Source organism: Odontesthes bonariensis, chromosome 22 (genome assembly GCF_027942865.1).
Source record: "Odontesthes bonariensis isolate fOdoBon6 chromosome 22, fOdoBon6.hap1, whole genome shotgun sequence".
Lineage (NCBI taxonomy): Eukaryota > Metazoa > Chordata > Actinopteri > Atheriniformes > Atherinopsidae > Odontesthes > Odontesthes bonariensis.
The window spans coordinates 5884306-5907152 of NC_134527.1; the positions used below are offsets into that span (position 1 = coordinate 5884306).

Consider the following 22847-nt stretch of genomic DNA (forward strand, 5'->3'; position numbering starts at 1 on the left):
AGATACCCAATCCATAATACTTCATTATTATTGGGTGATGGCTATGAGAGGAATGCCTCTTTAAAGCGTCAGTGTTTGTATCCTTCTTTGGATAGTTTTACTCACATATGCTATAAATTACATGTAATTACTTGAATGGACGTGCCAAATGCACTGGAAAAAATGCCCCTCCAAAAATAAGTAAGAAAAACAACAAATACAAGACGTTTTTGCTTGAAATAAGCAAAAAATCTGCCAATGGAACAAGTGAAAATCGGCTCGTCAAGATTTCTTACAATAAGATGTGATATTTGGGACTTTTGAGATAAAAGTGATCTTGAAATTAGCTTAAAAACCTCTTCAAATGTCAAGATATTCCAGATGTATTGTCTCCAAACAAGTCCCTATATCTGGCTGAAATAGTACTTGTTAGGCAGTTGTGTCTTATATTAAGAGTAATGAGATATTTTAACTAGAAATGAGACAAATATACTTGGTAAGACTTGGATTTTTTCCAGTGTGACATCTGCCAGCTGTTATTTGAATTTTACACAGATATCTCCTTTTTTTTCAGTAAATGTAAATGAAATGTCACCTGCCACTGGTAAGAAAGATGCATTGTGATTCCAGGCAATCAAAAGCTTTTCCAGCTGCTTTCCATAAATCAGCCGTCCTTCTCTGAGTGTAAAAGCTTAAAAATATGGATTTGGTTTTTCCTAGCGGCGTGGAAGAATTTAGCTGATGCTGTAGCTCAGAGCAAAATAACAAATGCACACACACACACACACACACACACAGAGATACTTGGAGTGCTGAGAATCTATTGCGCTACCTACCCCACCAATGAAGTCGATTAGCAGTTCCATACTGAATTAAGAGCACAGTTGTTAGTTTCACTACTTCACAGTGTGTGCAGAATGAAAACAAGGCCAGTTTGAGTGTTGATATCAATCAGTGGACAAGATCTGAGCCTCACAGCGGATGCTGCCAGCTGTTGTCGCAGATATATCCGATACGGAAAGAGAAGTACACGGTTACCACACACAGTCGTCCTCTCTTTGTCAGAAGGGAGCCTGCGATCGGGATGAGAAGCTGATGAACTGTTGTTGTGCATCAGTTTTTAATAACAGGATCCGCTCTCCAAGGTCAGACCGAATCAGTGCCACCACCACGGAACACTTGGTTTGTTATAGTGTTGGCAAGACAATCATTCCTCTTCTTTGGGATAATTTGCCTTTTCCTGTGATTTTCACAGAGAAGCCTATATGAGAAAAATCCGGCCATAATCTTGTTCACACAGATTACGGGGATGTGGAAAGTCAGGGACAACTTTAATTTAGCAAGAATGAATGAACTTGTCTGGATAAACTCTCCAGATTCAGCTCGGCATGTTCATTTTAGGTGATTGGATTTGTTTATGCACCATAGTGTAAGGATAACGCTAGCACTGAGGTGGGTTTTTTACATATCCATGCTAATCTTCAGGATCATTGTTTTATGCAAATGCTGTAAGACTAGCATCTTAAACCATGTCTTTGTCCATTTCAACTTGACATATAACAAAATAATTGATTAAGGCTGGGCAACGATTAAAATGTTTAATCTAATTAATCACATGATTTCCCTGATTAATCACGATTAATCGCATTTGTACGCAAAATCCAAAAATGAATTCAAAAGTAGTGTATAGCTTTTAACATTTAGTTTTATTTTTAAATGTGCAGCCATATGAATGAAAGTGCCATAACATTTGTTGTGCAAACACACTTTTAACATCAGCATCTTTCTGTAGTTTTTATGTAGAAGCCTCGCTCCACTGTCTGTTTCCTTGAATGACTTGCTGCTATCAGTTGTGTGTTTTGCCTTTAAGTGATATTTTAGACTGGAACTACTACGCTGAGAAGACAATTCAACTTGGCAGAGTTTACAGATGACTTTGGTTCTGGCGACTCCGCCGTCTGGAAGAACTTTAAAATGAAAATGGCCGAGTAAAAGTTCCGTACCCTTCTCCATGTTTGGTGGATCCGCAGATTACTTTCTTTTCCGGTTCCGCAGCAGACAGCAACAGACTTTTACAAAATAAAAGCCTGTGAGCTACAGACTTTTACAAAATAAAATAAATAATAAAACAGGGGTGGTTTGTGGCGTAGTGGGTTGAGCAGGCGCCCCATGTACAGAGGCTATAGTCCTCGCTGCAGCTGGCCCCCGGTTCGCGTTCCGCATCGGACGGCCCTGTGCTGCGTGTTGTTCCCCCTCTCTCTGCCCCCTGCTTCCTGTCTGTCTGAACTTTCCTATCCATTAAAGGCACAAAAGCCCGCTAAAAATTTTTTTTTTATATATTAAAAAAATAAAACATGCGTTAACGCGATAAACACGAGTTAACTTGCCCAGCCCTATAATTGATATATCTATCCACTGCAAGTCGAAACAAAAAAGGTTTTAACATGTTCGAGCGCCGTTGAAGTGTAATGTGTTTTAAAATCTGATACCAGCATAATAATTAATCATGGCTCATTTGACACGAGCCGTAATTCATCTACACAAACTGAAAAGGTTTCACACAGCACCTGTTTTCTAAAAAGCTTTTTTTTTCCTGCTCTGTGTTGTTAAATGTAGTCAAGCTAAGGCATGTGACATTTGATGGCGGCAGCTTTTTATCAGACCCTATTTTTTTCCGTGGTCGTGCTCTTTATTGACTCAGTGTCTTCAGCGGTCGCAGGCATTGTTGTTTTGTCACTGCGATAAAAGGACCAATCGGCTTATTTGGCATTTAACAAACCCAGCCACTGAACGACATCATTGATGGACGAGGTCCAGCATGTGGACCAGATGTAGTGCGTGTCCATTAACTGTAACACTATGGTTTTACAGAAGAAACTGCCCCCGTCTGTCCAAGTGCAGCAGACCTCATTAGCAGGGGACTGCAGATGTTCCACTCCAGTAGAGTGACGACCGATTTCATTAACTCCCTCAGGTGTCAATCTGCTCTCTAATCCAACACCGGTAGTCAGACTGGCTTGTGTGGTCCTGTCACTTCACTCCACTTCGCCCTTGAGTTAAGTAGCTGGGACGCGCGAATGCTTTAAGGAAATTCTGCTGGTAAGCAATGCAGTTATTAAGATTCAAGGAGGGTTGCAGCTCAATTCACCTTGGCAACTTAGAATTCGCCGGCTCCACTCAGACCGGGGCGCCGCCACGACTACAGCTGATAATACAGACGGGAAAGTTGAGGATAGAGTAAAAAGAAGGTAAAGACGATGGAAGAGTGGCGGAGCGGAACTGGGCCTGTGTCTTTCTTTTGTTCCGTCTCTACAAACTCAAGCCTACACAGACCCTGAAGCTATGACTTTGAAGTGGCGTCTTTGATTAAGGAGTTCATTAAAGAAAAGCTGCCTGCCGGCGAGCATATAACCGAAAAAGGGAAAGTAGCAGACAGTGAGGGAAAAAGAAGGAGCAGATGTGATGCTGAGAAGTTATATTGACAAGTTCTATTCACAAATGTCAGCCTGTCGTGTCACGGTATGTGGGTACACTTTATGTACTTGTTTGTTTTCTCTTCTCTCTGATCTACTTTTCTTCTGTTTCCATTCTGACTGTCCTTCCAGTCCTCTGTCATCTCTGGCATTTTATGGTTTTTCTCCTCAATCCATCTCTTATGTATGGTATCCTTTCATCCACCAGCAGGTTGTCCTTGTCATGTTAAACATTTCCTTTCTTTCCAAATCCCCATTTCTGCCTACATGTCCCACAGATACCCATGTTTCTCTCGCGATCTTACCATTCATCACTTTCAGCCTGTACAATCCATTTCTTTCCTGCTTTGTTACTGGGATTGCCAAAGCTTTTGTCATTTCAACCCTTTTTTTTCAACCTTAATCAAACCTATTTATTCCATTATTTTCTCAAAAATTCAAGGAACTTTTAATTCATGCAGATGCAGGTGTATCTGGTTGCATATTCAAAGTAAACACAAGAAACTTGTGCTTGGAAAAAATGGACCAGACTCTGAATAATTCCCTATAATCCCTATATAGACCAGTGAGCAGTGCTGACCAACACGTCATTGGGGTCATCAGGTGGGACCTCCTTTCATCAGTGTTTCATCTAGTTGGGTCCACGACACCTTCAGGAGATACCCAAGAGTCTGTTTACCCTAAGTGCTGCCCCTGCTGGGCGCCCAGCTGCTATTGCTTTTTCTAATCCAAATCCACTGAATGGACTTTACTGCCTCATCTGACACTTTCTTCACTATTTTCCTCACACTCTGTCCACTTACACCCAGCTCCCTCAACAATGAGACAACAGACTTTGCAACAAATCCTCTACATCCTACTTCCACTGGACAGATCCTAACTGTCCATCCTCGCTGCCTGGCTTCTGCCCCCAACTCCACATACCTAAGATTTTTCCTTTCATATACTGTCAGCTCTATGAAATAGACTCTCATTCTACTCCTAGACTATTATTATTATTTACCATTAATGTGATTATTTTGACTATCTGTGGCAATTATCTTACACTTATTTCTGTGTCTTTATTTTATTTTTGTGCACATGTTGGTGGTTAAGCTGTCTTGTCCTTATATAAAAGAGACTTTAAAGTTCAAGAGTCCTGTTTTTCCTGTTTGAATAGAGTTTAAAGACAAAGGACATGGAAACAACCCTGGTGTAAAACATATTTTTTTTTGTCATATTTCATCTCCACCCCTCTTTTCCCTGACCTGTACTTCCACAGGTAGTGGAGGATAGTTTTCTACTTTGCTTCATCACCCAAAAAAAATAAAAATTCTGAGTAATTAAATCATAAAAGCTTTGTGTTGTTTTTTTTTTCAACAGTCGGGGTTTTATAAAGGTGTGGCGGGCTCGCAGGTAACCCTGTCCAGTCTGGTCAACCAGTCTCGTGGCATGCTGGAGGAGCAGGCACGTCACCTACTGACGGAGACAGAGCGTCAGACAATGGGTTACTACGTGGAGGAGTATCGGGACGGACACATCGGCGTGGAGCAGCTGGTCATGGCGTTGTTTGAGCTCCTAAACACGCACGCAAAGGTAAGGTATAAGCAAATCATAGAAATGGATCAGAAGTGAATAACTGTTCCTTCTACAGGAATCTCTACTTATGCACATTCTGTGAGTGACTGCTGTGAAGTTTAAAGGTGAAGCTTTCTGAGCTTAATGAGATTTTTTCCTTCCTCTCTGGTCCGTAAATGTCTCTCGATTTTCCAAAAAAATAAAAACAACCCAGGCCGGAGCAAAATAAGAGCTCAGACTTCTTCACCAAGATTATATCGAAACGCTTCCATAAAGAAATAATTGGAGTCAAAAGGCAAAAGATTGCTGCATGTAAAGAAAAAAACAAAAAACACATTGGATCATCAGAGGCTCAATGCAGTAGATTTAACTGATTAAATCGATTCTGTCCCTGGAAACTGTTTTCTGGAGCTGACCTTTTTAAACTTTCCAGTTAGGATGAGCCTAGAGTGCCTTTTGAATGGTTATCCTGTCATGCTGTGTGATGCTTTATTCTACTCCTACTATTGATTAATTCTAAGGGTGTTACATTTGGTTTAAGCTAGTTCTGCCTGCATCTGTTCAGGCATGTGTGTGCATGTATACACTCACATGCCATTTATATATATATATATATATATATGTAAGGCAAAAATGAATGAGAGACACCTTAGTTATAAGAGGGCACTCTTATCAAAGTGATTCCAAAAGTAAGGTGTCATTGATTAGCCATACCAAATGGGTAAAATTCTGTTTAATTTTTTTAACTATTTCTGATTTCTCTTTCTTTAGTTCGTGCACAAACATGCCCGCACGTTTTCAATAAATGAGGTGCTACCAGAGATGGGGACTGAAGTCACTGTGACTTGGACTCGAGTCGCTGTTTTGATGACTTGTGACTTGACAAAAAATAAAAGACTTGAGACTCGACTCGGACTTGGAAGTTAAAGACTCGGCACTTGACTTGAGACACGATGACTTGACTGACTTGAGTGTTATTCAGTTCATGTTCTCAGTTTGAATATAAAATTAATAAATTAATTTACAAAAATAATATCGATTACCCGGTAGGAGCACAGGCTGAGAATCAATCAATCTTTATTTATATAGCGCATTTCATACCACAGGCAACTCAATGTGCTTTACATAAAGAATGGCGTCATGATTGGATCCCTACCCTGTCAATCAGTCATGCCCTCTCTACATACCTTACGTGTTTATTGGAGAGAATAAACTCATATCAGATATGCATCAACATGTCAGCGGGACCAAGAGTCGTTGTCTTCGGCTTTCGTAATTACTGTTTTGACGGCAAAAGACGAACAGCACAGTGCAAGACATGCGGCATCAACATCTCAGACAGCCAGACGACAACTTCCAACTTTGTTCGTCATTTAAAGATCCATTCTGAACAATAAGTGCTTGTCAAATTAGCTAATATTATCCTGTTAGCCTAGTCGGTAGTTAGCTAACGTTAGCTTGATATGATACGGGGTGGACAGGTTGGACACATTGGCCAATGATGTTTACTGGCAGTTACTTATATCTTGTCTTTTCACTTTATTAAGATCATATTCTGCAGGTAAAATTGCAATAATAAGGTGACTTGACTTGCCCAATAAAAAATTACTTGGGACTTTAAAGCTAAGACTTGAGACTTGCACATGTGTGACTTGGTCCCATCTCTGGGTGCTACTATTAATTTCTGAGTCCGTAGACGTTTTTTGACCGTGTCTACACAGTAAACAGAGGAAGAGCGAGGCAGGAAATCAAGGGAAGGGGGAAGAGATGATTTATGAAACCTCTCTTGGTCTTTTCCTACCTATTGGGATGACTTTTTTACTCTTCTTACTTTTCCATTTATGGTTTTAGACAATGAAATGAATATAAAATCTGAAATGCCTGACAGCCATTATCAGTCTGCTCAGCTGCAGATAAAGTTGTTATTTTACAATCGGGCCATAACAAGAAAACATAAACATGATTATAGGTTAATGACCGCTGCTGAGCATTTAGATCGGCAACAGCAGAGAGAACACATACGTGATCTTACACGATTTATCTGCAATTCTGCCTGCAGCCGTGTCGAAATAAAGTCTTTTGCTAAGTTATAAACGGTATGCTAACAACAAAATCCTTTTTAACATATAACTGTAAAATGAGTGTATTGTTTTCATCCACAATGTCCACATTTCATCTTTGTCAAAACACTTGTTTTAACTCTTTGTAGGTTTGGGGAAAAAAATCTGTAACCTCGGAGCTAAAGACTTCAGCAAAACCTAAGCAGAGGCAAAAATAAGCTCGTGGCTAATCAATAAATGTGGCGGAAAACTTGTAGAGCGTTATACTTTCTCCTCGGCTGAGTTTATATCTACAAGAAACTCTTTAAAACGTGGCCCCTCCGTATGAAAAAACAAAAAGTCTTGCCATCTGTAGCTGTTGATTTGAATAAGAATGGAAAAGGTTAGAAAGTCATCTGAAATTGTTTTGATAGTTCTGCTCACAGAGAGTCTGTAAATGGAAATGATTTGTGACTTCTCTCCCCTGGAGTGGGTGTTCAGTTTCAGAGCTGTTACATGTAACACATCCACAAGAGTGCAACCATCCAGAGGAGTCTGCATGACGTAAATGCCACTGTCAGTGGGTGTGCACGAGGCTCTCTGCAGACTACCACTTCTGCACCATTGTCTTGTGATGGACCTGCAATCCAGTATAAATGGGCCCATAGAACGCAGATAGCATAATGCAGAATTCTCTGTGGGAACTGTTTAAATGAGTCTTTAGAACTGGTTTGCATCCCTTTTTGTGTGAGTCTACCATGTTCAAGTTATAGGACCTGCTAGGACCAATGTTCAAGACTATGAATTATGTAAAAATTGCGTTCTATACCACCATGGAAACTAACAAGTGAGAAAATAAGTTCCAGGATAGAACGTCTGTTTTGCTGGCTGAAGCTCAGTAGAAGCTGGAGGATGCAGGTGCATATTGTCACATCATAATTGCTTGGAACTGAAGCAGTTCTGCACAGTTCTACAATTCTACATCCTGTCATCTTTTAGGGAGTGCAGCCAAATGAGGTTCGACCAGCTATTAAAGCCAATGGCTCATATCTTTTCTCCATAGTCCCTATGAAATTGTGGTGGCAGCGGTCAATAAAGACACTAAACTTCATAACGGTTTACACTGTGTTTGACAGTCATGTCTCTTTCCAAACTTTTATATTCCTCTTTTGACACAGTAGATATTAAAATGAAAGCTGGGGGAGAGTAGGGCCTGCACAACCACATCTGAGTCATACGAACACCTTTTGAACTTTTCTCATTGTCGCACAACATTTTTGCAGCATTTCCAAGGGACGTTAAACTGAATGGAGTCGAAGCACAAATGGAGTGTTGCACCAGATGCCATGTGCCATCGGCAATAAAGTTTAACCACTTGAAAAGAGAGGTCTCATCTGGCTGAAAAATCCAATGTACACACTGTGGAGTGCTCATTTCAAGATGCCACATCACAGTTGTATCCGTGTGTGTGTGTGTCGCATATTGGTCCATAATTGGATTTTAAAGTTAAATGTGAGGTCATAAAAGTGGAAATAGATTCCCAGTGTTAAACCCTGATATTCAACAGGAGTAACAATGAACAACTCAATGTCAGCAAAGCAAATTCTAAGTTATTGAATAAGATAATTGTGAGATATACAGCAGTTCATCCTGCTTTAAACTTAATCTTTGGTTTTGGATCCCACGTTTTGCCTCATGCTTTTGTCTCCAATCCCCTTTCTCGCCGCAGTTCTCTCTGCTGTCAGAGGTACGAGGCCTGGTCGCCCCGCAGGACCTGGAGCGCTTTGACGGGCTGGTGCTTCGACGTGAGATCCAGGCACTAAAAGCCCGACAAGGGACAGCTGGAGCCACGGCCATGCAGCCGGACTCCCTGTCCATGGTGTCGTATCCGGACACACTGACGTCGTCCTCAGCCAGCTTCATGACCAACACCACCCTCAGCTCTGCACGGGTAGGCTGGCCTTACTAAAGAAGTAATTACCTGGCTCCTCTTCCTTTAATCTGCACTCTTAAATCTCTGGAGATCAACAATGGGGACTCTGTAATCTGTTTGAGCCCATCTCCTCTTTTGAAAAAAAATGAAATTAAGGGGTGAAAATACCTTATTTTGTGGAGGGATTTGGGTGATGTATCTATTTCTGATCTGCTTTGCTGTCAGTCTCTTTGGAGTGCAATTTTTGTTTGGCTGTCCACTCGCTCCCCTGCTCCTGTCAGCTTTGACTGTGACACAGAGTTGGAGATTGCAGGGATTTATTTCCATAGAATATTTATTTCTCTAAGAAATATCCTGTTCCAGTTGGACTTTGTCAGGTAGCACAGTAACACATTTGTCCGCCCACCTGTTGAGACTAAAAAAAAGTCTTTTCAGCTCATATTTGATAAGTTGTATTTTTTTTTCTCATTCTTTTCCACCTCAGTAACCCACTCACTTCCCACCTCACCCGCTCTAAAACCTCCCCCTTTCTCCCTCTTTGTAGGAGAGGCTGCTCTGGCTGATAGATATGATGGAGGTAGGAGTTACAACTGAACGTGATGAGTGCTTTTCCGTCACAGACCCACACACAGAGTACACGTTAGAACAAAAAGATGGAAGATGTGAACAAAAAAGAAAGAAAAAACACATCTTGTTTTTTTTTTTTTTTGCTTTTGCAGTGAATTTGTTTGCAGTGCTTTTTCTTTCTCTCTTGGCTTAAATGGAAACTGTGGCGCTTTTTTGACTCAGTTAAACTCCTAACAGAATGGATTGTGAACTGCAGGGCTCAAAATTGTGTAAAATCTGGTTGGGTTTGTGGTTTTTTTGTGGATGAAATTCCTATTACAAAGAGAAAAGATGGCTGTTTCCGTTTTCAGTACATATTTCAACTCCCCTCTCCCCATTTTTCACTTAAGTTTCATGACCGAAACAGGCGGTGACGACAGTCGTTGCAGTAAATCCATCAGACAGACACATCTGTGACACTAACCTAATAAGCTTAATATTTTTTATATGACACGCCATAGCCACTCCAGTATTTCTCCTGCCAAGCAGTTCAAGGCTGCGCCAACAGAGCAAAGCAACACTAGATTCCCACCTTTTTTTACACGTGTATTTCTCCTGAAACTGTGGATATAAAAGATGGAAATAGCCAATGTGATGCCACCGATTGGTTTGTAACCATTTGGATGACTTGAGTTTGTGATTGGCAGTTGCCGTTGGTTTTTAGGGAATTTTAAACTGATGAACGTGGCGTTATTGTGGCGACATTTAACACGTTTTCTTTTCCCTCAGTGAACAGCGTTACACTCTGTTTCACCTGGACCAGACACGAGTGTAACGTCTGTGTCTCTATCTCAGCCGTAACCCCTGGACAGGTTATCAGTCCATCAAAGAGAAAAATCACAATTCAACCTAACGCGCATGTTTTTGGGGACTGTGGGAAAAAGCCAGAGTACCTAGAGAGAACCCACACATGCATGGGGAGAACCAGGAAGCCTGGATCTTGTCTGAGAATTTAAAGTGATGTTGTAGTGGTCTTTTTCTTGCATTATTTATGGTAGTTTAGATTTTGTAATTCCCTGAAATTGCTTTTAGAAATGCTCGTGACTCATCCTGCTCTTGGGTATTTTTTATTAAATTTGCATTCAGGTAGGCGATGTCTGATCAGGCCACTGGACCGGTCAGAGCAGACTGGCTTTTTCAGGGTTGGAGGACCCCCCCTAACTTCTGTTTTAGTTGTGATTGTTTTGATATTACACAAACATCACCGCATTAGCTGTTTTATGGGGACTTAAACAGTTTATTCCTACTGTAAAACCAGCCCCAAGTGGCTATTTGAACAACTGCAGTTTGTGGCAAATTTGGACACTTTTTTGTGTTTATGTTGTCATGTTTGTTTTTCATTATGGCTGTGTTTGCTGGAAAGCTTTTTGCTCTTTTCAGTTTTTATACGGGCCAGCAGCTCAAACACATGAGAAGGCACCCACATCCACGCACATAAAGGCAGAATCTGAGCTGACAGCAGAGATAAGCTGTTGACTAGCCTCAGATCCATCCACCAAACACTCCTTTTCTTTCAGATGCCTCTGCCTTTTCACTTCCCTTTCTGAGAAGAAACATTTACATATATACGGGAGTGACTGTGTATGTGGTGATCTGTATTCTTCCCCATTATGTATGTGTGTCTGTTTGGGCTGTTTTGGACCCATGGGTGACTACTGCCACTGCTGTGCAAAGCAGATTAGAGAGCTGGGTGGGTTTGGGAGGATATAACCACTGAATTTCTGAGTCACTCTCAAACCCAGGTATATAGTCAACTGCCTACCAATGCACGCATTCACACACATGTGTTCGTATAGCGGACTTTGAGAGTAGATTTTTGATTCCCGAACCTTTACCAAACCCAACTAAAAACAGTGAAACTGTGAGGTAAACCCAGAGCAGCCTATTGTTTTTAATCCAGCTGTGTGAGATCAGACGGCACAGCATTTCCTTTTTAAAGATGTCATTCCGTGCAATCATACCGTCAGCTCCCGCTGTGACTAAACTATGAGAGACTTGTCAGACTACAAATAGAACTGGAGGTGGTCTGCAGCCTCTCAACGGGGAAAAGAGGAATGTCAACATCAGAGGCATTTGAAGTGTCAAGGAGCACGATGCAGCTGCTGTCACGTCTGACAAAGGAAGACGCGTCTCCCACAGTGGCAAACCACTGCTCCCTGCGTTTGTGCCGCGGATTATAATTGTGGATGAACACAATCGCAGGTAAAGTATATCTGAGGCAGAGTGCTCTGACTGCTTACAGTGCATAGCGGCGTCTCGGCGTGTAGAAAGTCGATTGACTCTCGTGATAAATGGATTGGATGTAAGTGCTTCACATGCGGCAACGAGGGGTAATTAAGCTGAATGGATGGGGCTTTTGTTTTGGTTTAGTGGCAGAGTTAAATGAAGGGCAACGTTTCTCTCAACTCTGTTCCCCTGCCCTGAAATCACTGGCAGATCTACTCCAAATTACCTTCCCTCTGCCACGCCACGATTGGGCCTTCAAATCCTGCTTTGAAGCGAGATGATGGTTCTTTATTGATTTCACAGCGTGTGTGTTTTTCTTGTGGAAGAAGACATGATGGCTGTGAGTGTGAGTGTGTGTGTGTGTGCACGTCTTCTTAATTTGTCCTCCTCTCGGGGCGCTGCGACTGCAGAACAAACATGAGCCGAAGTGACGTCTTTCCATTTTTTCTGCAGAAGATGTGGAAAATCCACAAAATCTAATTTGGCACTTATTTTTGGATTAAAAGGCGTCTGTGTTTTAACGTCTGCTGAAAAGCTGCCTCCCACTCGCTTTAATCACAGCCCAACTCCTCTGTTTTTCTGTCATCACCCCCCCCCCCCCTCCTTCTCCTTTACCTCTTCCTCCTTTTTCTTTCCTTCATCTCTCAGAATGACAGCGTGGCGGAGAGCAATGAGGAGGATCATCCGGAGAGCCTGAACACGCTGCTGACTGACATCTCTCTGGTGAGTTAGGCAGACAGGCAGTCACAGCCCTCCTGGATTTAGCCTGAAAAAGATGGATACGGCAGTGGGCACCGAGGAGGGGATGGGAAAAGATAGGTAAAGTGAGGAGAATGCAATAGAAGAGCTCGAGACATGGGTGACCTTCAGGCTTTGTAGGTGAAGTGGAACAAGTGTTTGCGCCAAATAAGAACAAAAGGAAAGAGAAGCCGAGTAAGTGCCACTGAAGCCTTTCTTCATCTTTTCCTGGAAGAGAGATGAAACCAATAACTCTTCCTCCTCCTCTCAAACTAACACCATGGAGTGAGAAAAAAAGATTGCATGGCAACCTTATTCTAAGAAGCTAGACATTATTATTTCTTTATTATGATCAGCAGCAAGTAAGAGTGAGGTTACATAGAAGTTTGTTCAACTTGCCACTCATACATTATTATTGTTGGGTTATTTTTCGTTTTTTTTGTCTCACTCCATGCACCATAAATACACTCATGTCTCAGTGTTTATTCATTCCACCGATCAGTTTGTGTTTGATAACTTTTGCCTGGAAACGCAGGAGACCAGCGGCATCAAACCAGCAGGCAGCGACGTCATCAAGCCAACTATTACTGCTGCTGAAGCTGGCGGAGCGCTTCATTAAGCATCTAATGCAGCTGTATGAATGCGATGGAGCGAGTGAAGTGTGAAGTTTAAACTCTGCTTTTTATTATATGTGTACATGTTTTGGATCGTTTGATACAGCTCTCTTGTTTTTCTATTTCTAACAAAGTTGCTTGTTAAAACAAAACAAATTGTTGACCTGTCTATGTATTGTACATAAATGCAGCAGAATGTGTCTCTTTCACCTAAATAACCCCCAATTTCTTTTTTTTTTCCATTTGCCTCCAGTGGGGCTGAATTTTCTGTGGATTGAAAAGAAAACTACTTATTTTTTAGTTTATTATGTTTGGAAGGCAACAAAATCAAATCAAATGAAAAAATCAAATGAAAAAATCGAAAAAAAAGAAAAAAAAAAGAACTTGTGAACTGACTCGCAGAGATCTCCTCTGGAATGAAAATAAAATGAACCGTTAACAGTGCCTGAATGTCTTGGCGATGTCTGCCTCACCTCAAAGAGCAGCCGTCCTGTTCTGCACTGACTGGAGGAGTCCAGAGCATTGTGCATCACATAATGCTGTGAAAACTGTCAAATTCCTGCATAAAAGAAAATGTCTTAGCCTAAAATAAAACTTAATTTTATGTTAGTCTGTATTAGACCCATTTTCACAGATTATGCATGTTACAGAAATGTATTTCCTTAAAGCTACATGTGGAAATGATTGAATCTCAGAGAAGGAAACCCACAGATTTCTTTAGAATGTGAGTCAGATATCCATCTTAACAAGATGAATAAGCCAAAACCATTTGTCTTCTATGTAAGAGGAAAGAAAAAAATATATTTTAAAGAGTTTTAAAGGATGAGACGGAGGTTGCTTTTCTATTCTTCAGTGGAAGATTATTCCACAGATTTGGAGCTCCGACGACAAACACTCCAACACCGTCTGACTGCAGCCGCGCTCTGGGGAGCAGCGGCTGGTCCACAGATCTGAGAGCATGAGCACGACGAGGAGGCGTGAATAGGTTTTCAATGTAGGATGGGGCATGGCCAGTCAATAACCTAGAAACATGCAATGCCGTGTAGCTACAAAAGGCGAGAAAACATGGTCATATTTTCTAGCTCCTGCACAAACTCCAGCTGCAGCCTTTTGTGCAATCTCGATGCGGTTCTGTGATTTTTGAGGCAAATCAAATTTCACGAGATATTGAGTTATCTAAGTAACATAAATGGGTGAAGACAAGTGCGTGAATAAGAATTTCAGCATCGTTGAATGAGAGAATCCAAAATTTTGGCATTTCATGTGACTGAAATGTTTTGAAAAGTTGAGCTAAGAATGAAGCAACATTCCTTTCTTATTAATGTAATAGTTCATTTAGTTCATTTTTTTGCCTCACGAGTGAGTTGATAGCCACAAGATATTTGGGTTGGAATTACAGACTCGCTCCGCTTCCAGGGTCCAAATACCATGTTTTCAGTCCTGCAATAATTGGAATTACTGGACATCAAGTGTGTTAATCCAGAAAAGAAACGCACTCCACTCCACTGACTTTAGTGAGGTTAAGGTGATCAGAAAATATTTAAACATGGCAGTGCTATTCAGTGTAATTATTAGATTATTGCTAAAGTGATGTGAATGTAAACATAGCCACTGAAATGGAGCCCAGTTTGGAACTTGCTTGGAGTAACAGTCTCAAAATACCTTTGTGTTCCCACAGTTTCATAGAAAATCAATTTTACATGGTGGAGCTGGACCTAAGCTTGTGAATGTTGGCAGTAGGCATCAGCTAAAACACCTGACTGTGCTTCAGAATAAAATTAAATGAACACCCCCTTATTTTACGTCAGCGCGGCCTGAAATGAAACCTTTCCAGATATTTGTTTTAGTTTTCAGCTTCTTGTGTATATGGTTTTTGTATCGCTGTGTTTTGCGTACTACTTACACCCTTAATCAGTGATGATGAACATATGCTTTCACTTCAGGATGACGTTCAGTCCACCACAGCTGAGCCTCCCCCTTCCTTCAAGCCTCCTCCCCCTCCGGGGGCGCAGAGGCACCCAGGTAGACGAGATCTTCTCAACAAGTGCCCCTCATCCGAATCCTCCAACTCGGGCTTGTACTTCACAGCCCCGCCCTCTCACAGCAAAGAGCCAGGACACGCCCCTTCCTCACCCTCAGTACACCACAAACGAGATCACCCGAGAGACCCGTCTCGGGACTATGCTGCCATCAAAAAGAGAGAGCCCTCTGCACCATCCAAGAAGGAAAAGATAACATCCGCTCAGTTGGCCACAGTCATTCAGCACAACATCGGCCCTTTTCCGAGGGTGCAGTCCCCCAGCAGAGGCGCCAAACCCGCTGCCCCATCCCCTTCACCCCCGCCGCCACCGCCACTCCCCGCTCCTCCCCCTCCCCTTAAACCATTGTCCATCTCCAAAGCTTCTCAGGCCTCCTCCCCAATCTCAAAACAGCATTTTGTTACAGTGGAGGTGCACAGACCCAACGCAGAACCCGACGTGAATGAGGTGCGGCCGCTGCCCCAAGCTCGAGGTAAGGAACTTACAGCTCCGGGTGTGTCATAAAGCATCACTTCAGAGCCTGAAATATATCAAGGATGAAGAATTTTGGACAACAGCTACAACTGCAGTTATTCCTTTAGAGATTTCTTTCTTTTTATGGGTAAAGTAAGTAAACAGGTCAAGTGAAGAAGTAGTTTAATTTCAACGTGTAAATCCTGTACTTGGTTGTGATAGTTCATGTTTTTTTTTGGGATCGCTTCATTCTATGTGTTGAATCAGGACTTAGTGAATGTGAATTAAAATAACAGGATGCATTGTTTGTGCAAATTATGTTCATCGTTTCTTCTTCAGTATGCATGATGATCAGAATTGATCCTGTTTAAGAGATTTATATGTGCAAAAAAAGCACAAATGAAACCATCAGATGAGATGAACAAAAAAATCTAATCATCACCAAAAATACACGCTGTCTGTTCTGATGAAGGGATAAATATTGTGTGTGCAAACTCTCTAAATATGTATTTACTTGTGCTTAATGTGCTGAAATGAGCAATTACCCAGAACATTGTGTCCGATAGCTACTGTATGCAAAACATCACTAATCTTAATGAGCTTTTAATTCTGTGCGAAATCAGGTCATTCCCAACGAAATCTAAAACCTGTTTATCTGTGAAATATTCATGTTTGTTTCAATATCTTACTAAAATAAGAAAGCTCTTAACATCGATGTGCATCAACGGAACAGAATGAAGTTGTGATTTACATGCAAAGCAGTGTGTAGTACGGTGTAGTATGTTGACATTCCCTGCCTGCCTCCCCTCAGGTGGCGCCCTGTCTCAGCTGTCAGACAGCGGCCAAACCCTCAGTGAGGACAGTGGTGTGGACATAGCTGAGACAGGACACATCGGCAAAGACAGTAGCCCTCATTCCTCACGCACACGCCTCCCCCGAGACACCCAGGGAGGTGGAGGGGACAACCCCTCCAAACCGGTGAGAGGGTGATTCAGACCAGCTGTGAGCTAAAGATGGAAGGATGAGGGAATTCATTGTTACCCTGCAGGGAATTTGACTTGTATCTTCTGTCTTTGTGAGGACATGTTTAACTTTTAAACCTTACTTGACTGTTTTGGACACTGGGGTCATCTTTGGAACGTATCGAAACATCGAGAACAAGAGTGATGGAGACATTTTGCAAACTGGCAGTAGTTTTATAGTTTGGACGATTTGAAAAATACAACTTTTTACATCCACTTTTGCATTTTAGGCCTGCAACACATTCCAAAAAGGGAATAAAAAAGGGAGAGGAGAGAAGTTGAGGGCTGTCAATGAGGTATTTAAAAAAAAAAAAAATGGTGTCATATCAAACGGGTGATGCAAGGCTGAGTCTTTCATAACGATAGATCGGCTACAGATCTCCAGTTTGTCAACAAATGTATGATAAAAACACGTTTTTTTTCAAAATTTTAAAGAGATTTGTTTATTCCCCTTTTACAGTCCATAATTTCATTGAATAATTCAAGAAATCCGTCGGAATTCTTCGTGTGTAAAGAGCAAAGAGCAAGATTAAGTTGGGCGCCCATGACCTCTGATCCGTCAGCTGGCACTGCAGCAATAACCGTTGCTCATCAGTTGCCGAGGCAACTTTACTGTGCAAAAAAATAAGCCTTATTCTAACCTTTTCAAGAGGTGGCGTCAACTTCTCTGGGCTCGGAGGCATTACACATCACACAGTGGAAACGAGTGGTCTGATCAAACCAGTCAGCACTCGATCAGACATCAAGTGCTCCAGACCAAAGTCAAAGAAGAACCAGGAGGTTCAGATCGTCATCAGCATCAGGTTTGGGGTGGCATCAATGCTCATCTGCTCTTCTAGGATGGCAGCTTTAATGCAGAAAATTTCAGAGAGATTTTAGACCATTTTTTGGGGGCTTTTGTCAGATAACGTGTGGAGAATTATTAAACAAATAAAACAACGACAACTCTGTACTGTTTCACAACACGAGACGTGTTTCCAGGACAAATAAATGTGTTTTACAGGTCTAAAATGCACAAATGGATGAATACGATGACAAATTAAATATAGTTTTTGTTAAATTTGCATCATCCAAATGGAGGTAAAAAGAAAAGAAAAAGGTTCTATTTGTTTGGGTCACTTTATCAACAGAATGATGTCATATTTTGGGTCATTCCTTTGGAGATGGATTTTTAGTTTTCAGTTGCTGTGTGTAGTAGTTAATATTGGACTGTACCATTATTGTCCTGCCTGAGGGGACCACAGCGATCCATAGAGCCAGTTGCACCTATATTATACAAAGTGCTCGCTTTCATTTATTGGGTGTAATATCTTATTCAATATGTTATCGTAAACAATATCATTAGCATCACTCATTATTTATAAGCTATATTTATTTATATATATATATGTATATATATATATATATATGTATATATATATATATATATATATATATATATATATATATATATATATATATATATATATATATATTTTCCTCGTAAGCCAGCTGGGGTCAGTAGATGGCATTGTTTGCTATCTGCACGCCATTACGAGCGGCCTTTTTAGGATACTGAAGACAAATGAACATGACTAACATTTCAACATATCCTAACATCTGCAAAGGATGTTTTTTTTTTTTTAATTAAAGGGTAAGGATTGCATGATGTCAACACGGGTCCTCACAAATGCAGAGGTACAAATGTGAGTGTGTGTCAATTGAAAAGAAAAAAGAGAAAAACAAGCCAGGAGTTACAGGTTGTTAAATCAATTTGCTTTACTGCTAATTCTCCCCAGAGTCTGCTCTTAATCCTAACTGTGATCTCTTCTCTCCTCCCTCCGTCTGTTTCCTTTGTCTCACTCATGGCTTAATTTCTCACTCATGTCATTCATTCAGTCACACGCTCCATCATCTATTCAGTCAGTCGCCGCACTGTAACGTAATGAAACCCGAATAGCTCTCTGGTCCTCATTGATTGATGTCAGGAATAACAAGCAAGAATGGCAGTAGTCTTGATTGTTTATGATGAGAGGGCTGTTAAGCTGTTTTCTTTTTTTTAGTAGGGATCACTTGCAGGAAAATTGAAGGATAAATGGACTGTGTATCATAAAAAGCTCCAATGAATCAAACTTTTACCTTCTGCTGTCCCCTGTGTGTCATGGATAGAGTGCTGAAAAGACATTTTTAAGCATTGATATGATTCGTCAGACAGAACACAACCTACAGCATAATTGTGGGCAGCTGTCAGCATGTTTGTTGTGTAAATACATATATTTCCTGTCTTTTGTAAGGAAAAATGAGCGGTTTTCACACAGGAACAATGATGGATGACTATGGAAACTGCAGTATCAAACTGTCTGTAATGCCAGTTGTTTTTGCCTTCCTATTAATGCCACATGCAGTTGAGCATATCCACAGTATAAACAAGCAAGCAGAAAACTGCAGAAAACGTAGCCTTTATGAACAGTTGCTGAGCTTCTCTGTTATTACTGGAGAGCTCGCTGGCATGGTAAACTCCACAAATCTGGTCCAAATGTGGTGAAAATGTGCATTCTCCCATGCAGCCGCTTACAGAACTGTGTGAAAACAGGTTCACTTTGTGATTAGGCATCCTGCAGGTGGAGAGCAGAGGCTGTTTTCCACCCAAATATGTCCCCATGGGCCCTGTGTTTATGCAGAATGAGATAGCCTATAATTAGATTAGTAGAATATGTTACCTCTGGTGAGAGCAACTGCAAGTGAAGTGTAAAAAAAAAAGGAATAATTGAAGGCGACAGTTGCGGTTGTGTTGTGACAAAAGAAAGTATCTGAATCCTTGCTTGTGAGAACATTTGGACCAGATTTGTGTAACGTCACCACAGCAACCGGCTAAATGGCATCCACTGGGGTGACAGTCGCATTGTGAGACACGATGTATTCTAAACGAGTTCGCCATGATTGTTTTAACCTTAACCAATAATGTCTTACTCTGTCGAGTATTCTAGTCTCAAGATTACTGTTTACAATTTCAGTTTGTTTGTTTTTTAAATGGAAAGGTTTGATCTAAACTCTGAGTAGAAAGAGACCATTTTGTCTCTTAGTGATGGTTTTTGGCAAAAATTGAGGCCAAGCTATGAGCCAAGTATGGTGTCAGGTCACAGGACTTACAAAAAACTGGATCGGATGTATCCTCTCATGGCCACTCACTGGAGATTATGCCCCTAACTTCCCTCTCGTCCAGCTGAAACATGTTAGATCCCCCATAGCTTACACAGAGAAGCTTTACAAGAGCTGGAATGAAGATAACAAAGTCGTGGAAAAGTTAATTAAAGAGTTTTCTCCCTTTTTTTTTGGCTTCTGATTTGTGAAGCTGTTAACTCGATTGTCATTCATGAGTTTGTCTTCAGAACGGAATATGTACATGTTGATATATAGTCGTGGCCTTAGTAGGAAGATTCATTTCTGCTCAGAGAACACAAACAAGAGCTGACGAATATATATGCAAAGTGCCACAAAGGGGAAGTAGACAAACAAGGGAGGCTGTGTGATGGCGTGAATATATTTCAGTTTGTGAATGTTGTGCATTGTTTTTTTTTACATATCATAACTTGTGTAATCTCTCTCTCTTGCTTCAGCCGGGGCTGTTGGAGCCCACCTCCACACTAGTGAGGGTGCCAAAGACTGCCAGCACCCTTGGCATTGCCATTGAGGGCGGAGCCAACACTCGCCAGCCGCTGCCACGAATTGTCACAATACAGGTGAGTCAGGAAGAACATGAAATACTGCCAGAAATAACCTTCTACCAGACCGAGTTCCCCTCACTAACATGCAGTCAGCAGTATTTTTTCCTTGTGTTCCTTATCCTGGCAGCATTTTGGATTCTGTGCCATAGAACCAAACGCCCTCCTTTTTAGTTGGGATAGAATGTCCGAATTCACGCTTCACCTGACTCTCAGCGTAATTTTGTCCTCTATGATGATCGTAACATGACATGAAAAAGACTTGATTGCCTGATTAAGGCAGTCATTTAGGCTGATTCAGTTGGTTCAGTGTGTGTGTGTGTGTGTGTGTGTGTGTTGTTTTTCGACTTGGTGGGGACCTTGACCTGACTGGACACATACCTGTGGGGACCTGTTTACCCCATTGGGCACAACCCCATTAGGTACCCTAAAACAGTGTTTACACATGCCCTATGCATTTTTCTCAAAAGTCCCCATGACATCAATTTCAAGACCAAATATAGCTGCAAGCAGCGATGGGGGGGGGGGGGGCTAGCAGCATGGCACAATAGGCAAGGCTACGGCTGCTCAGGAAGGCGTCATGAGTCCATGCACCAAGTTTGGCATCAATGCATCGGAGAAATGCGGCCTAACGTCCTGTTTGCGCGTCGGCATAGAGTTTGACTGGCTGCCACAGGCAAATGGAAGCGAAATGAAAAAATCCACATGATAACTTTGGTGCAGCTTGGTCTGAAGATTCAATGTGTCAAGTCCCGTGGAAATCGGATAATCTGCGTGACCTTAAATGCTTTTTGAAGGTTTTTGATAAAATTCAAAATGGCGGAAAATCCAATATGGCGCAAATTACGTCATGAGAAGCGTTGACCTCGTCTGCATCCAGGAATTCCAACGGTACCTCATTTGTGAAATTTGGACCAAAGGGTTCAAAGATATGAGGAAAAATGCATTTTTGCGACATATAGCGCCACCTATGGGCCAAACGTCACCAAACATAGTGGGCCTTTCGAAGACGTGGTCATGAGTGTGTGTTAGAAGTTTGACGTCATAACATCAAATGGTTGCCAAGATATGACCTCACTTCCGGTTTGGTTGCGTTGCCGTCGAGTTTGATTGGCTTTTATGGAAAAACGGAAGCCTAATTAAAAATTCCACACCATCACTTTTGTGCGGCTTGGTCTGAAGAGTCTATGTGCCAAGTCTCATGAAAATCGGACAATCTGTGTGACCTAAAATGCTTTTTGAAGGTTTTTGATAAAAATCAAAATGGCGGAAAATCTAGTCGGACTCAAAATGACGTCATAGGATGTGTTGGACTCATCAAAATCCAAGGATTCCAACGATGCCTCATTTGTGAAATTTGGATCAACGAGTCCAAAGTTATGCAGCTGAATGCACTTTGAACTTTGACATGTTGGTGGCGCTAGAGAGTTCACTGTTGGGGCATGAAAATTCAGCTTCGCTGCTAGGCCCCCAATTCAGTGTGAGTGTATGATCATGTGCCCCGAGTAGTCGCACAGATTGTTGCAGCCCCCACAAGGATAAAGGCAGGAGGCAGAACAGCAGAATGTGTAAATCACCTCTTTATATAAAGATAAAGGTTTGGCTCGGCTCCAGTGTGTTGATGTTTAGCTCAATGATGCCACTTTATGGTGGCCGTTACATATAAAACAGAAGTTACATTTGCAACGTGTCTCCTGACTATGAAGAGTGAAATCCAAACATTGGAAGGTAAACCAGAGCAAACTGCGACTGTGTGTGCATGCATATATACACACACACATGTATGTATGTACAGTTGTATGTGCATTTGTCTGCCTTAGTTTGAACTATCTGCAACACTGATAATTTTCTAAACAAGAAGGACAGAGCGTTACAGTTTAATGATCAGAGCAGTGCCCAGCTATAGACTTTCAAAGCTGTCTCTCAGCCTCCCACTCCACAGAGGTGGTGATTGGAAAAAAAAAGGAGGGGGCTGGCTGATTGCAAAGGAACGGATAAAAGGTTTGGAAATCAGTGTATTCAAAATCAAATGGGGCGCTGGAAGAGAGGACAGCAAGAGAGGAAAGGATGCCAGAAAGTGAGAGCCGTGGTAATAAGCCGGTGAAGGATGAGGGGCCTCTTTAATGATGAGAAAGGCGGTGTTTGGATTCGTGGAGGGATGCATTATTTGGGCATATGCAGGTTGTTTGTGCGACAGGAGGGCCGTCGTGGGGAGGGGAACTGCTGTTGTCGCCATCAGTGCTTGTCAAACAAAACTACAGACAAATGTATGAATATGGAACGACGTGTTCCCTTCCTTTGAAACTTTCATCTATTATTTGTTTCTACTTGGAAAATGTTATATCAGAGCCGGTCCTTTGATAGTAGTGTATTCCTCAGCGGACAGCGTTTCTTTTCTCAGTTCTGTCAGGGACAACAAGGCACCAGCTCCATAATGAATAGAAAAGGAATCACAAAGTTTTTATGT

At 41.6% G+C, this 22847-nt stretch overlaps 1 protein-coding gene across 1 annotated transcript in view; it reads left to right on the plus strand.

Moving 5' to 3' along the window:
- whrna (whirlin a) overlaps positions 1–22847 on the plus strand; it is a 153647-nt gene that overhangs the window by 122627 nt on the left and 8173 nt on the right. Inside the window, exons 7-12 of the mRNA XM_075455977.1 lie at positions 4815–5027; positions 8778–8999; positions 12462–12536; positions 15109–15676; positions 16469–16635; positions 20276–20398. Of these exons, the coding sequence (XP_075312092.1) occupies positions 4815–5027; positions 8778–8999; positions 12462–12536; positions 15109–15676; positions 16469–16635; positions 20276–20398 (1368 nt within the window). The remainder of the gene's footprint in view (positions 1–4814; positions 5028–8777; positions 9000–12461; positions 12537–15108; positions 15677–16468; positions 16636–20275; positions 20399–22847) is intronic.